Source organism: Phacochoerus africanus, chromosome 4 (genome assembly GCF_016906955.1).
Source record: "Phacochoerus africanus isolate WHEZ1 chromosome 4, ROS_Pafr_v1, whole genome shotgun sequence".
NCBI classification, from domain to species: domain Eukaryota; kingdom Metazoa; phylum Chordata; class Mammalia; order Artiodactyla; family Suidae; genus Phacochoerus; species Phacochoerus africanus.
The window spans coordinates 5,056,323-5,069,099 of NC_062547.1; the positions used below are offsets into that span (position 1 = coordinate 5,056,323).

The 12,777-nt window shown below is 62.1% G+C and overlaps 2 protein-coding genes and 1 long non-coding RNA gene across 3 annotated transcripts; 2 read left to right on the forward strand and 1 right to left on the reverse strand.

The window, feature by feature from the left end:
- Positions 1–629: 629 nt before the first annotated feature.
- GPR152 (G protein-coupled receptor 152) lies at positions 630–3,284 on the forward strand. The gene has a single exon (XM_047775112.1). The coding sequence runs from the start codon at positions 1,092–1,094 to the stop codon at positions 2,565–2,567; it is 1,476 nt and encodes a 491-aa protein (XP_047631068.1). The 5' UTR covers positions 630–1,091; the 3' UTR covers positions 2,568–3,284.
- A 4,087-nt stretch (positions 3,285–7,371) lies between these two features.
- CORO1B (coronin 1B) lies at positions 7,372–12,654 on the forward strand. Its single transcript, XM_047775114.1, has 11 exons — positions 7,372–7,470; positions 8,269–8,468; positions 8,883–9,005; positions 9,096–9,225; positions 9,332–9,513; positions 9,602–9,721; positions 10,318–10,422; positions 10,505–10,650; positions 10,905–10,962; positions 11,750–12,031; positions 12,179–12,654. The coding sequence occupies exons 2-11, from the start codon at positions 8,271–8,273 to the stop codon at positions 12,302–12,304; spliced, it is 1,470 nt and encodes a 489-aa protein (XP_047631070.1). The 5' UTR covers positions 7,372–7,470; positions 8,269–8,270; the 3' UTR covers positions 12,305–12,654.
- On the reverse strand, positions 8,634–10,324 carry LOC125124880 (uncharacterized). Its single transcript, XR_007134332.1, has 2 exons — positions 9,899–10,324; positions 8,634–9,770 (listed from the first exon to the last, which is right to left on the reverse strand). It is a non-coding gene; the product is annotated as an uncharacterized LOC125124880 (long non-coding RNA).
- Positions 12,655–12,777: the final 123 nt, after the last annotated feature.

Consider the following 12,777-nt stretch of genomic DNA (forward strand, 5'->3'; position numbering starts at 1 on the left):
TTTCTTTCTTTCTCCTTCCTTCCTTCCGCCTCCGTCTTTCCCTTTCTTTCTTTTTCAATTTTGACTGCCCTGCAGCATATGGAGTTCCCAGGCCAGTGATAGATCCGAGCCACAGTCACACCCTAGGCTGCAGCTGTGGCAACGCCAGATCCTTAACCCCCCTTGTTGGCTGGGGCTCGACCCTGAGTCCCAGCGCTTCCAAGATGCCGCTGACGCCATTGCCCCTCAGTGAGAGCTCCAGCCCCCTTTGCTATTCAGTGGCCCCAGGGGACAAATATGGACCACCCTCTTCCCCAGACTCCCAGTCCATCCTGGATTCCTATGGGCTCAGGGGATCCTGAGCCCTCTCTTCTTCATCTCTTAAACACTGGAACCCAGGATACCACATGAAAAGGAGGCGGTGATGCTCTGACCAAGTGGTTGGTTTTTGGTTTTGTTTTGCTTTTTAGAGCTGCATCTGCCGCATATGGAAGTTCCCAGGCTAGGGGTTGAATTGGAGCTGCAGCTGTGGGCCTACGCCACAGCCACAGCCACGCCGGATCCTTAACCCACTGAGCGAGGCCAGGAATCGAACCTACATCCTCCTGGATACTAGTCGGATTCATTACCGCTGAGCCACAATGGGAACTCCTGACCAAGTGGTTTTTAAACTGTGTTCCCCCTGCCCCCCAGCCCTAAGGGTGCCCGCCCTCTTCTAATCTAACCTCGTGCCATCGTGGAGTTCTGCTATCATATGTTACTGAGATGTGTTTGAAAGCCTCCGGTTTCGTCTGCCTGGTCGCAGTGGGGGTCCCTGCAGGAGCATGGTTAGTTTCCTGGGAATAGTTCGTTGCCGAGGAGTGAGTCCTGGTGCCCGCATTCCGTCCTCTGAGCTTGGGCAAGTCACGGAGCCTTCCTCTCTTTCCCTGTGGAACGGATCATAATCTATTGAAAGTCTCTGAACCTTCTTCTCTTTACCTGTAGAACGGATTGTTATCTATTTCAAGCCCCTGGCAGAGGGGAACGACCTCAAAGGGGACGGTGATGGCCCAGAGAGGGACAGTGGCTTGCGTGGAGATGCACAGCATCCGCTCTCTCCTATTCAGTGCTTCATGCCGTCATTGATTCACCAGACGCCCACTCCATGTCCGGTGGGACCCTGGGGACCCCTGATGGACACTGCAATGGAAGCCAACCTGGTTGCCGCTGGCCGTGGGCCCCGCACAGAGCTCGAAGACGAGGACTACTACCCCCAGGGTGGCTGGGACACGGTCTTCCTGGTGGCCCTGCTGCTCCTGGGGCTGCCCGCCAACGGGCTCATGGCGTGGCTGGCCGGCTCGCAGGCCCGTCAGGGAGCGGGCACGCGGCTCGCCCTGCTCCTGCTCAGCCTGGCCCTCTCGGACTTTCTCTTCCTGGCGGCAGCTGCCTTCCAAATCCTGGAGATCCGGCACGAAGGGCACTGGCCGCTGGGGACGGCCGCCTGCCGCTTCTACTACTTTCTGTGGGGTGTGTCCTACTCCTCCGGCCTCTTCCTGCTGGCAGCCCTCAGCCTGGACCGCTGCCTGCTGGCGCTGTGCCCTCGCTGGTACCCTGGGCACCGCCCAGCCCGCCTGCCCCTCTGGGTCTGTGCCGGGGTCTGGGTGCTGGCCACGCTCTTCAGCGTGCCCTGGCTGGTCTTCCCCGAGGCCGCCGTCTGGTGGTACGACCTGGTCATCTGCCTGGATTTCTGGGACAGCGAGGAGCTGCCGCTGAGGATGCTGGAGATTCTGGGGGGCTTCCTGCCTTTCCTCCTCTTGCTCGTCTGCCACGTGCTCACCCAGGCCGCCGCCTGCAGGACCTGCCGCCGCCGCCAGCCCAGGCCCACGGCCTGCCGTGGCTTTGCCCGCGTGGCCAAGACCATTCTGTCGGCCTACGTGGTCCTGCGGCTGCCCTACCAGCTGGCGCAGCTGCTGTACCTGGCCTTCCTGTGGGACGTCTACCCCGGCTACCTGCTCTGGGAGGCGCTGGTCTACTCTGACTACCTGATCCTGCTCAACAGCTGCCTCAGTCCCTTCCTCTGCCTCCTGGCCAGCGCTGACCTCCGGGCCCTGCTGCGAGCCGTGCTCTCCTCCTTCGCCGCTGCTCTCGGTGAGGAGCGGCCAGGCAGCTTCGCGCCAGCCGAGCCGCAGACCCAAGTGGACTCTGGGGATCAGACTCTGCCAGGGCCAGTGGCTGAGACCCAGCCACCAGCAAACCCCGGGGCCCAGCCCCAGGTGGACCCCGCAGCCCAGCCACCGGGGAACCCTGTGATCCAGCCCCAGGTGGACCCCACGGCCCGGCCCCCGGTGGACCCCACGGCCCAGCCTCAGTCAGACTCAGTGGCCTCATCTCAGCTGAACCCCAGGGCCAAGCCGCAGGCAAGCCCCGAGGCCCAGCCCCCTGGACCCACTGCCAGCTCAGCCCCCAGCCCCTGTAACGAAGCCTCCTCTGCCCCATCCGTGGATTCCACCCCAGAGGCCCCTGTAGGCCTGGCCACACCGGCTCCCTCTGAGAGAGAAAGACCCAGCCAGGCCCCCGAAGAGGAGCCGCCGGGTGCAGGCCCCACGTGAAAGTCCAGGGAAGCCCAGGAAAGAGCGGGGGAGGCAGAGGAAGCCGCCCGCCAGAGAGGACGGAGACTGTGGAGGAAGGCCCTGAGTCCCCGGGGCCTGGCAGCTGGACTTGGGGGACGTGGCCTTGAAGCAGCCAAAAGTCGTGGACAGTTTGTTGTGAGTGTTGCACTCTCGCCTGGGTCCCTGCAAGCTCTCCGTACTGGCCCGCACGTGGCAGCCGAACAGCCCCCTGAGCTGTCACTGCTGATGACCTGCCATGCTCTGCCCTCCAGTGTCCTCAGACCCCACCGATGGTTTCCCCCTGAGCCTCAGTCCTGCAGGAGAAAGACAGCGACTTCCCCAGGACTGATCTGACCTCCCCTGGATCTTGCCCCACCCGCCTCCCTTCCTGTCCCATCCACTAACCTGGCACGAGAAGCCAAAGGAGCAAGTCCCTGCAGAGAAGGGATGCATTCAGGAGCCACCAGGAGCCATCAGGAGCCTGGGACCTTAAGAGCCCATCAGCTGGCCTGATGTGGCCAAGCCCTCTGCATCAGCCCCCGACTCCCAACAGGCAGTGAGGCCGGGGCAAGACTTCCCTCAGTACAGTGGTGGGTGCAGAGGCAGGAGCTGGCAAGCCCAAGTTCAAATCTGGCTCTGGGTGACTCTGGACAAGCTGACTCACCCTCTGAGCCCCTGTTTCTTCTGGCATGAGGATTAAATGAGAAAGTGTGGGGAGTTCCCATTGCGGCTCAGCGGGTTAAGAACCCAGCTAGTATCCATGAGGGTTCGGGTTCGATCCCTGGCCCAGTGGGTTAAGAATCCGGCATCACCATGAGCTGCAGTGTAAGCTGCAGATGTGGTTGGATCTGGTGTTACAGTGGCTGTGGCATAGGCTGGCAGCTACGGCTCCAATTTGACCCCTAGCCTGGGAACTTCCATGTGCCACAGTACAGCCCTAAAAAGACAAGAAAGAAAGTGAGTGAGATGCAGGCAGGAACTGGCACACAGGAGGGGCTGGGTGAACAGAGGCTCTTCCTCTGTGACATCCAGGGATGTCTCTGCAGGGGCTGGGGATGGATGGATGCGAGCAGGTGCCACCTGGCCTGAGCATCTGGGATCCAGTGAGCTTTGGGGCAGATCAACTGGTGCCCTTGACCAGCACTGGGCTGCAGACACCCAGGTGGCCTAAGAGAGCAGGGGGCCACCGCTGTGCTTTGGGCAGTTTCAAGGGACTTCAAGGTCTGCTACATTTAAGAGTTCAACTAGTGTTCGCCCGCCTACCCACCCCAACCCCGTGATGGGGGCTGGAGGTACAGAGTGCCCTGATCCTGCTCCGCCTGAGCCCCTTGCACACTCTCAGCCCAGGTGCAGAGACAGGAAGGTGCCCAAGCAGAGAACTGTAGGGAGCAGTGGCTCCAGAGACATCACAGGCCCCTTTGAGGTCACACAGTGCCTCGGTGGGCAGAGCCAACTTCTTCCCTCTCAAGCTGCAGACATTGCTAGAAAAACTAGGAAGTGCCGAAGTTCTATTTTCAGAACCCCTTCACCCACTTCCGTTTCCCACACATCACCCGCTGCTGGTCCTCTCCCCTTCCAGCTTTCTCTCAACCCCCAGAGTCCCCAAATCATGAACTCTTCCCCTCTCCCCCTCCCTCCGCCCATTCTCCTTAGCTCAGCCTCGTGACCTTAGAAGCTGAGAGATGCCCTTACCAGTAGGTATAAACGACAAGGACCTTTTACATGCTGCCCTTCCCGGGGAGGGGGGGGGGGGCTTGCATTTTTCAAAGGCAGCAGGCTGTTCAGCCAGACTGAAGTGGTGCAATCAGATCCGGGTTCTGGTTCCGAGGTTGCTCTTCGCCTCAGTTTTCTCCTCTGTGAAATAGGGTCAGAATGTTCCCCTTGCACATTTGGCTGTTGTGATCTTTCACTTCACCCAGGGACGGGGACGGGGACAGAAGCATGCTGGCGCTGCTGCTGGGGGGTGTGAGACCAGCAGAATAATCGTGGCACTTCCTAGAACCATGGGCACTGAGGCCAGTGGGAGAGTGATCTCTGGACAGACACAGATTTGCTAAATTCATTTACCCAGCCAATATGTAATGAGCACTTGTTGGGCTTGTTGGTGCTTTTCCAGCCAGCCTTCCATTTTGAGGGGGGATTGGGGAGTGGCCCCTAGAGGTTGTTTGCATCCTGGCTCTCTACCACTCACCTGCTGGCTCTTGGCCTCTTTGGGACTCAGCAAGGCTCTTGGCCTCTTTGGGACTCAGTTTCCTCATCTGTGAAATGGGATCTTAACAACAGTTCCGTTTTCTAGGAGTGCTTAATCCCTATGAAAACGCTTGGATCCTCGTCTGGCACAGTGTAAACGCTCAATAATTGTTAGCCATGAATTTGATTGTCCCACTAGACACCCCCAGGCCTCACTCTTGGCCTGGGACCAGCACTGCCCCACCAGAGCCCACGTGGCAGCATCCTGCCCACCAGGCATTGCCCTCACCTCCCACAGCCTCCTCTTCCACTTTCTAAACGCTTCCACACTCCCCACCGCACTGAATGCACCCTTCCTGAGGGCAGGGTCTGGACTTCTGTCCCCCAGGCAGAATGTTCCTCTTCGTTTTCCCAGACAGGGGTCTCCAAGCCTTTTCACACGGCAGGCAGATCAGGCACTAAAACCTCCGTGCCAGCCACCTGTCTTCAACTCTGGGGTCTACTCCAAGCCCCACCTCTTGGAGAGTGGGCTGGCTTCCCCTCCGAGGTCCCAGAACCCCACTCCTAATGGGTACTTGATATCTGGGAGAAAGCGCAGTGCCATGAAGGGTTTTGTGAGATAAAGAGGAGTTCTCCTGCTGACCCACAGAGGAGGGTTTTGTGCTGGAGGAAACATGCACAGCCAGGTCCAGAGGGGAGGGAGGGAGGGTTTTCCCTTCACATTCCGCATCCCTGCACCTTACCCTAACGCACTCCATGGAGCTAGGCGCCTGTTGCCTTCTGGAACAGCATTCCTCCCTCCCCTTCACACGGACCAGACATTGACCCTGAGAGCTGTGAATATGAACATATTTCAATTCCACATTCAGGGCTGTTCGTTCATTCATTCAATGTACATTAACTGAGCGCAAAACGTGCGTTCGGTTGTGTTCCAGGTACTGGCGTTACGGTGGGAAACAAGGCCAAGTTCAGTCCTCAATGTGCTGACTTCCGAGTGGGGCAAGGCAGACAAAAAGCATGTGCACAATTAACGATACAAGGTCACATAGGCTGGTGATCAAGAAAGACACAGGAGAGGGAGTTCCCTTCATGGCTCAGTGGTTAACGAACCCGATTAGGATCCATGAGGATAGGGGTTCGAACCCTGGCCTCGCTCAGTGGATTGAGGATCCAGCGTTGCCATGAGCTGTGGTGTAGGTCTCAGACGTGGCTCATGTCCTGCGTTGCTGTGGCTGTGGCGTGGGCTGGCTACTGTAGCTCCGATTGGACCCCTAGCCTGGGAACCCCTGTATGCCACAGATGCAGCCCCAAAAAGAAAAAAGAAAAAAAAAAAGAATGAATAACACAGGAGAAACAAGTAAGAGCCAGGGAGTGCTGCGTGAGGAGAGTGTCCTGGGAGGGCAGAGACCTGGAGGACCTGAGGGATGGGGCTTTTCAAGATCTGGGGGTAGAGTTTCCAGATGGAGGGAACGGGGTGCGCGGAGGCCCTGGGCTGGGAGGGCAGGTGATGTTTTTCAGGGGTAGGAGGGTCGGTGTCCCTGAGCCTCATGCCGGGAGAAGGGCGACGGGCAGGGGGCATCGCTGTGGGTCTTACATCGAGTGGTGATGGAGGACAAAGGGAGGTCCAGGGGGAATCTGGTGTGGGTTTTAGACAGACCCTGGGCTGTTGCCTGGAGGACACGATGGGAAGGGAAGTTTAGTGGCTGCATTTCCTCTTCCAAGCCACCCACATTCCCGACTGGGGCTGGAAGCATTGGCCTGTCCTAGGGCTTATGGAGCAGCGAGAAAAGCAAGGACTTTGGAGTCAAACAGATGAAGCCTGTGGAGGGGCAGACTCTGCCTCCAAGGCACATTTAAGGCTCCCAGCGTGGGACGGGCTGGGATCTGGGAGGCCAGTCTGGACTCCGGTCTCAGGAGCTGGCTAGGAGGAGGGAGACATCTGTGGACGAACCTCCAGGCCTTTGGGGGAGATGGTGAGGAAAGGAGGGTGCGAGGGATCTGGAGGTCTGTTTCTTTTTAATAAGGAGGACAGGCAGGACCCGAGGGTGTGCATCAGGAAGAATGGGACGGCCATGTCTTCCCCTCGCCCCTTAAAACACCGATATTTAATTTACAATGTACCAAGAGCATGAACTCTGTACCTTAAGAAGGGGCAATGAATATATCCACCGTCAGAGCAGAGAACTGTATTTTGGAGCCGGGATTGATTGAGGGACAGGAAAATGTGCCCTGAGGGGGGCGATCAGGAGGGCGCGGTTTCACCAGCCCCAGGCGACTCCAGGCAGGACGCCAACTAGAGGAGCAGCCCCGGGGAGGGGCCCAGGTCTGCAGCCAGGTCTGCAGCCAAGTCTGCAAGACTCCAGTCCCATCTCCATCCCGGTTCCAGCTCCTTTGCCCCAGAAAGTCCCGGGGGCTTGCGGGGCGGGGCTAGTCTAGGCCCCGCCCAAGACCCGCCCCGTGCCCTCCGGACCACACCCCCCGCCAGCTCCGCACTCCTGGCGCTGCGCTCCGCGCTGCCAGGCTCTAATTCGAGGCCTCCCGCCCCGCCCCTCCGCGCGTGACCTCGGCCCCGCCCCCGTGAGCCCCCGCCCCGCCTCCCGCCCCCCCCCCGCCCCCCAGCTCCTCTGTCATTTCCTGATTCCCGCTTCCTGCTTCCCAGAGACTGGGATCCGGAGCCACCCGAGGACGGTGCTGCAGCCCCCGGGCGTCCCCGGTGAGCGCGACGGGCCGGGGCTGGGGACACAGGCGGAGGGTTGGGCGGGACTTCGAGGGCAGCGCCCCAGGGGGCTGGAGTGGGGGGTCGCGAGTCCAAGGAACCCTTCCGCTCCGCGGCGCCCCACCCTCAGACCCAACTCCCCTTGGCCGCTCAGCCTCTCCCCTGCTGGGCCGGGATCTCCTGAAGTTGCGCCCCTGGCTCACCTTGGACCCCGCTCCGAGGGCGCTCTGGGATGCTCTGTGGCCGGAACCTGCGTCCCGACTCCCGACGAGACCTGCCAGGCCCCCTGCGCCGGCCTGGGGCTCCCTGCACATTCCTGCAGGCACTGCACATTCCGTGGGACCCAGAACTGGGGCCTCGCGCGGCCCCACAGCGGAGACCATTCCTGGCTCCTCTGTCCTCCCCATCACCCTGCTTCCAATTCCTGGGCTGCAAAGAGCCCGCTGGGAAACGACTAGGACCCACTGAGGAGCTAAGCTTGCATGGCTTGGGCACCTCCCACCTCCCCCACACGCATACCAGAGCCGGGAGGGGCCCCGGATAGGGTCCTGCAAAGCCCCTCAGGACTCAGCAGTGCCGGCCTGAGGTCAGTGCATTTCTGCCTTCAGATCCCCGTTTGGGGTGAGGCAGCCAGGGCCACACGCTGACCCTCCTGTATAACTGGGGAAAGTGAGAGCCAGGCGATCTGCGATGACCCCGCCCCCTGGTGCATCCTCCCCGCTGCCCTGTGCAGCCCTGGGAGGGCTGGGGGCTGTTGGGTGGGCAGGGGCTGACCCGTGCTTCTCTGCCCTGCAGTCATGTTCCGCAAAGTGGTTCGGCAGAGCAAATTCCGACATGTGTTCGGGCAGCCTGTCAAGAACGACCAGTGCTATGAGGACATTCGCGTGTCCCGCGTCACCTGGGACAGCACCTTCTGCGCCGTCAACCCCAAGTTCCTGGCAGTGATTGTGGAGGCCAGCGGCGGGGGCGCTTTCCTGGTGCTCCCCCTAAGCAAGGTGGGCCCCAGCGGAGCTGAGGAAAGACTGGAGGCAGCCGGGTCCTATCGGCCAGGCCCCATCGGCCAGGCCCATCGGCTCGCTTCGCAACCCATAATTTGCCCATCCCCGCGCTGCTGGGCAGGTGTTGTCACAATCCAGATTTACTACCCGGGAGGTGTTAGCTCAGGTGGAGAAAGTGTTTTATTGCCCCAGAGTCAGGGTCAGAGGCAACAAGCTTCTCCTGCGTACCAGCTGATGGCTGTGAGGAAGAGGTGGGTCAGGAAGAGGTAGGGTGAGAGTCACATCTGGGCCCCCCGTGGGCCAGGCCAACCGCATCATTCCCCCTTCAACGGAGGGATGGACTCAGGCTTTGGGAGGGACCGAATCAGCGGGGTCTCAGGCCCCCCTTGACTGCCCCCTTCATGCCCTCAGACGGGCCGCATTGACAAGGCCTACCCGACAGTGTGTGGACACACGGGACCTGTCCTGGACATCGACTGGTGTCCCCACAATGACGAAGTCATCGCCAGCGGCTCGGAGGACTGCACGGTCATGGTGAGGCTCAGGGCTGGGGTCGCGGGTGCGGCTCCAGGCTCCTGGCGGCTGGGCCGGGCGCGGGCGTCAGCTGACCTCCGTCCCCCGCAGGTGTGGCAGATCCCAGAGCACGGGCTGACCTCCCCGCTGACAGAGCCCGTGGTGGTGCTGGAGGGTCACACCAAGCGCGTGGGCATCATCACGTGGCACCCGACGGCCCGCAACGTGCTGCTCAGCGCAGGTCTGCCCCGCGGCCCCCGCCCCGCCCGGCTGAGGCCCATGCCGGGTCTGGTCCCAGGAGGGTGGTCAAAGCGGGCCTGGTGGGCTGACGGCCCCCCGCCCGGCAGGCTGCGACAACGTGGTGCTCATCTGGAACGTGGGCACTGCGGAGGAGCTGTACCGCCTGGACAGCCTGCACCCCGACCTCATCTACAACATCAGCTGGAACCGCAACGGCAGCCTCTTCTGCTCCGCGTGCAAGGACAAGAGCGTGCGCATCATTGACCCCCGCCGGGGGACCCTGGTGGCGGTACGTGGCCCCGGAGGGTGAGGATGGCCGTGGACAGGTGCAGGGGCTCGACTGGGGCGCAGCACCGACTGCTCCGTCTTCCCCTCAGGAGCGGGAGAAGGCTCACGAGGGGGCCCGGCCCATGCGAGCCATCTTCCTGGCGGACGGCAAGGTGTTCACCACAGGCTTCAGCCGCATGAGCGAGCGGCAGCTGGCGCTCTGGGACCCAGTGAGTGGCTGTGCCGGCCGGAGGGGGCCGGCCTGAGATGCGTTCCGCCCTGGGCGAGGAGGGCAGGGGTCACCCTGGAGAGGCCTGTCGTTTCCCCCCAGGACCCGAAGCCTGCCAGCCTCTCCTCTCCCTGCCCCCTGCTCTACCGAGCCCCGTGTCTGCCCACAGTGTTCTTACCAACCCAGGGGCCCTTCCCTCCTCTGCTTGTCTGTTTCCCCTCGGCTGCCTTCGAGGCCCAGTGCAGAGGGCCCCTCCTCCAGGAAGCCTTCCAGACCTTCCTCTGAAGCACTCGGTCCCACAGCCCGATCCTTCTGTATAGTGACCCCCAGGGGGCCCTCTGACACAGGGGCTGGTGATGCCTGGCTCCGCTGGCTCCCGAGTGGTGGGGACTTCCTCAGCACTTGCCTGGTGGCCTGGAGCAGCAGGGAGAAGTGGGACCAGGAGGGGTGGAGGGGGGCCAGGAGCAAAGGGTGAATGTGCTCGGGGCAGTGTCAGCCTGCTTGTGAGGCTGGCTGGGGCCAGTCCCGACGGGGGCTTGGGGGGGTGGGGGCAGGTGGGTTCCAGCATAGCCTGACTGCCCCCCACCCCACTGTCAGGAGAACTTCGGGGAGCCCATGGCCCTGCAGGAGTTGGACTCTAGCAACGGGGCTCTGTTGCCCTTCTACGATCCTGACACCAACGTGGTCTATGTCTGCGGCAAGGTGGGGCTGGCGGGACTGGTGGGGGCCGGGGGCAGGGAGGCAGGCCCTGGCGCTAACCCCCAACACCCCTTCCCACCTGCAGGGTGACTCCAGCATCCGGTACTTTGAGATCACAGACGAGTCCCCCTACATCCACTTCCTGAACACATTCACCAGCAAAGAGCCTCAGAGGGGCATGGGTAGCATGCCCAAGAGGGGCCTGGAGGTCAGCAAGTGCGAGATTGCCCGGTAAGAGGGGCTGCCGGGGCCGCTGGCTGCAGGGGAACGGGACGGCCGGGAGGGGGCCAGGAGCCTGCCTGTCAGCGCCTGGGGTGACAGGTCAGACCATAGGCACTCAGGAACAGGAACTGGCCCACAGGGGCCCCGGGGGTCAGCGGTCAGTGCATGGGAGGGGCCGGGGTCAGGACTGGAAGTAGAGGGAGCCGGGAGAGCGGGTAGGGGGCAGGTTCCATCCATGGGTCCTCCCTCCTGCCCTTCCCCAGGTTCTACAAACTGCATGAGCGCAAGTGTGAGCCCATTGTCATGACTGTGCCAAGAAAGGTGAGGCCACTTGGTTCCCCTGCCCACCCGCTCTCCCTTCTCTGGCAGACAGACCACCCAGGGGTGACCAGAGTGAGGCCGGTGACTAGGACATGGCCAAGTGTGGGTGTGGTCAGCGGGTCTGAGAGATGCCCGGCCAGGGGACTGCAGGCCTGAGACCCAGGAGGAGCTGAGGCCTTGCTCCGGACGCGCCCCTGGAGACAGAGGCTGGGCAGCCTTGGAGGTCTCCTTGTAGGAGGCCAGGCAGGGGCATGGCCGGAGCAGGGCCTCCAGAGAGGGGTCATCGTCCAGGCGAAGGCACAGAGGTGGGAACAGAGAGAGGGATCGGGGAGTCTGGCTGCAGTGGACACTCTGGTGAGGTGGGGATGCGGCCACCTCACGGGACTCAGATCCCCAGCCTTGAACGTGTGTCAATTCTCTAGCCAGCATGCAGCTTAGCATGCCAGGCATATCCAGGGAGCAGAGCTATGAACCAGCTGACAGGGCCCATCCCCAGGAGCTCACAGTCCCAAGGCACAGAATCCCACAAAGCCACATCACTGGCCCCTGCTTGGGAAGGTTGGGGGGAGTCTTCGGGGGGAGCTGTTGGTGGTGTCCAAAAAGGAAGTGAAAGTTGAGATTCGAGCTCTGCAAAGGTCACTGGGAGCCAGGCCTTTGGGAGTTGTGTTGAGCGGGTGCAAGCCTGGGGGCCAGGGGAGTGATAAGGAGGCGGCCCCTGGAGGGTCCAGCCGAGAGGCCCCTGCTGCTGGGCCCCCAGCTAATCTGGACCTCCCCCACCCCTGCGCAGTCGGACCTCTTCCAGGATGATCTGTACCCCGACACGGCCGGGCCTGAGGCAGCCCTGGAGGCCGAGGAGTGGGTGAGCGGGCGGGACGCCAACCCCATCCTCATCTCCCTGCGGGAAGCCTACGTGCCCAGCAAACAGCGGGACCTGAAGGTCAACCGGCGCAACGTGCTGTCGGACAGCCGGCCGGCCTCGGCCCCTGGCTCCACCCGCCCCGCTGCCTCCACGTCTGCCGCTTCCACCAACATCGCTGCCCCCAGCGGCGGCGGCCTCTCCGGAGCCGGGGTACGTGCCTCTCCGCGCGCTGCTCGGGTGTGCTGCGCGTGCCCGAACCATTCCCGGCCCGTCTCTGGGCCTCGGGCCCCTGCCTGATGGATTTGGGGAGGGGGGGTCTGCTCCATACCCCCTCAGGCTCTCCCCACGTCCCCGTAGGAGGCTAGGAAGCTGGAGGAGGTGATGCAGGAGCTGCGGGCCCTGAGAGCGCTGGTCAAGGAGCAGGGGGAGCGCATTGGCCGCCTGGAGGAGCAGCTGGGCCGCATGGAGAACGGAGACGCCTAGGAGCCCGGGCCCAGTGGCCGCCACCGCCCCCCCTCCTCCTCCTCCCCCTTCCTCACTCAGCCTCTGCTGGCAGGTCACCCTGACTCCGGCTGGCTACCCCCTGCCCCCTGCTGAGGGTTTCTGGGGCAGGCTCAGGGGCCAGTCCACACCCTGACCCAGCCTGTGGGCCCAAGCTGAAGCCACCGCCTGGCTTTTGTCATTGTCACTGTGGAGGATTTTTGCACCAAGGAGAACTTCTACCCGAAGGGACCATCTCCCCACCCACCCAGCCCCCTGCTCCTTCCGCTTAGGGAGCAGGAGGGGTGAGCTCTGTATTTTCATTCCAAATAAAATTCTCTTTCTAAAAACCAGGTTTGGAGTTCTCTTGTGGTGCAGCAGGTTAAGGATCTGGCATTATCACTGCAGTGGTTCAGGTCCCTGCTGTGGTGCAGGTTCGATCCCTGGCTCAGGAACTTCCACATGCTGCGGGCATG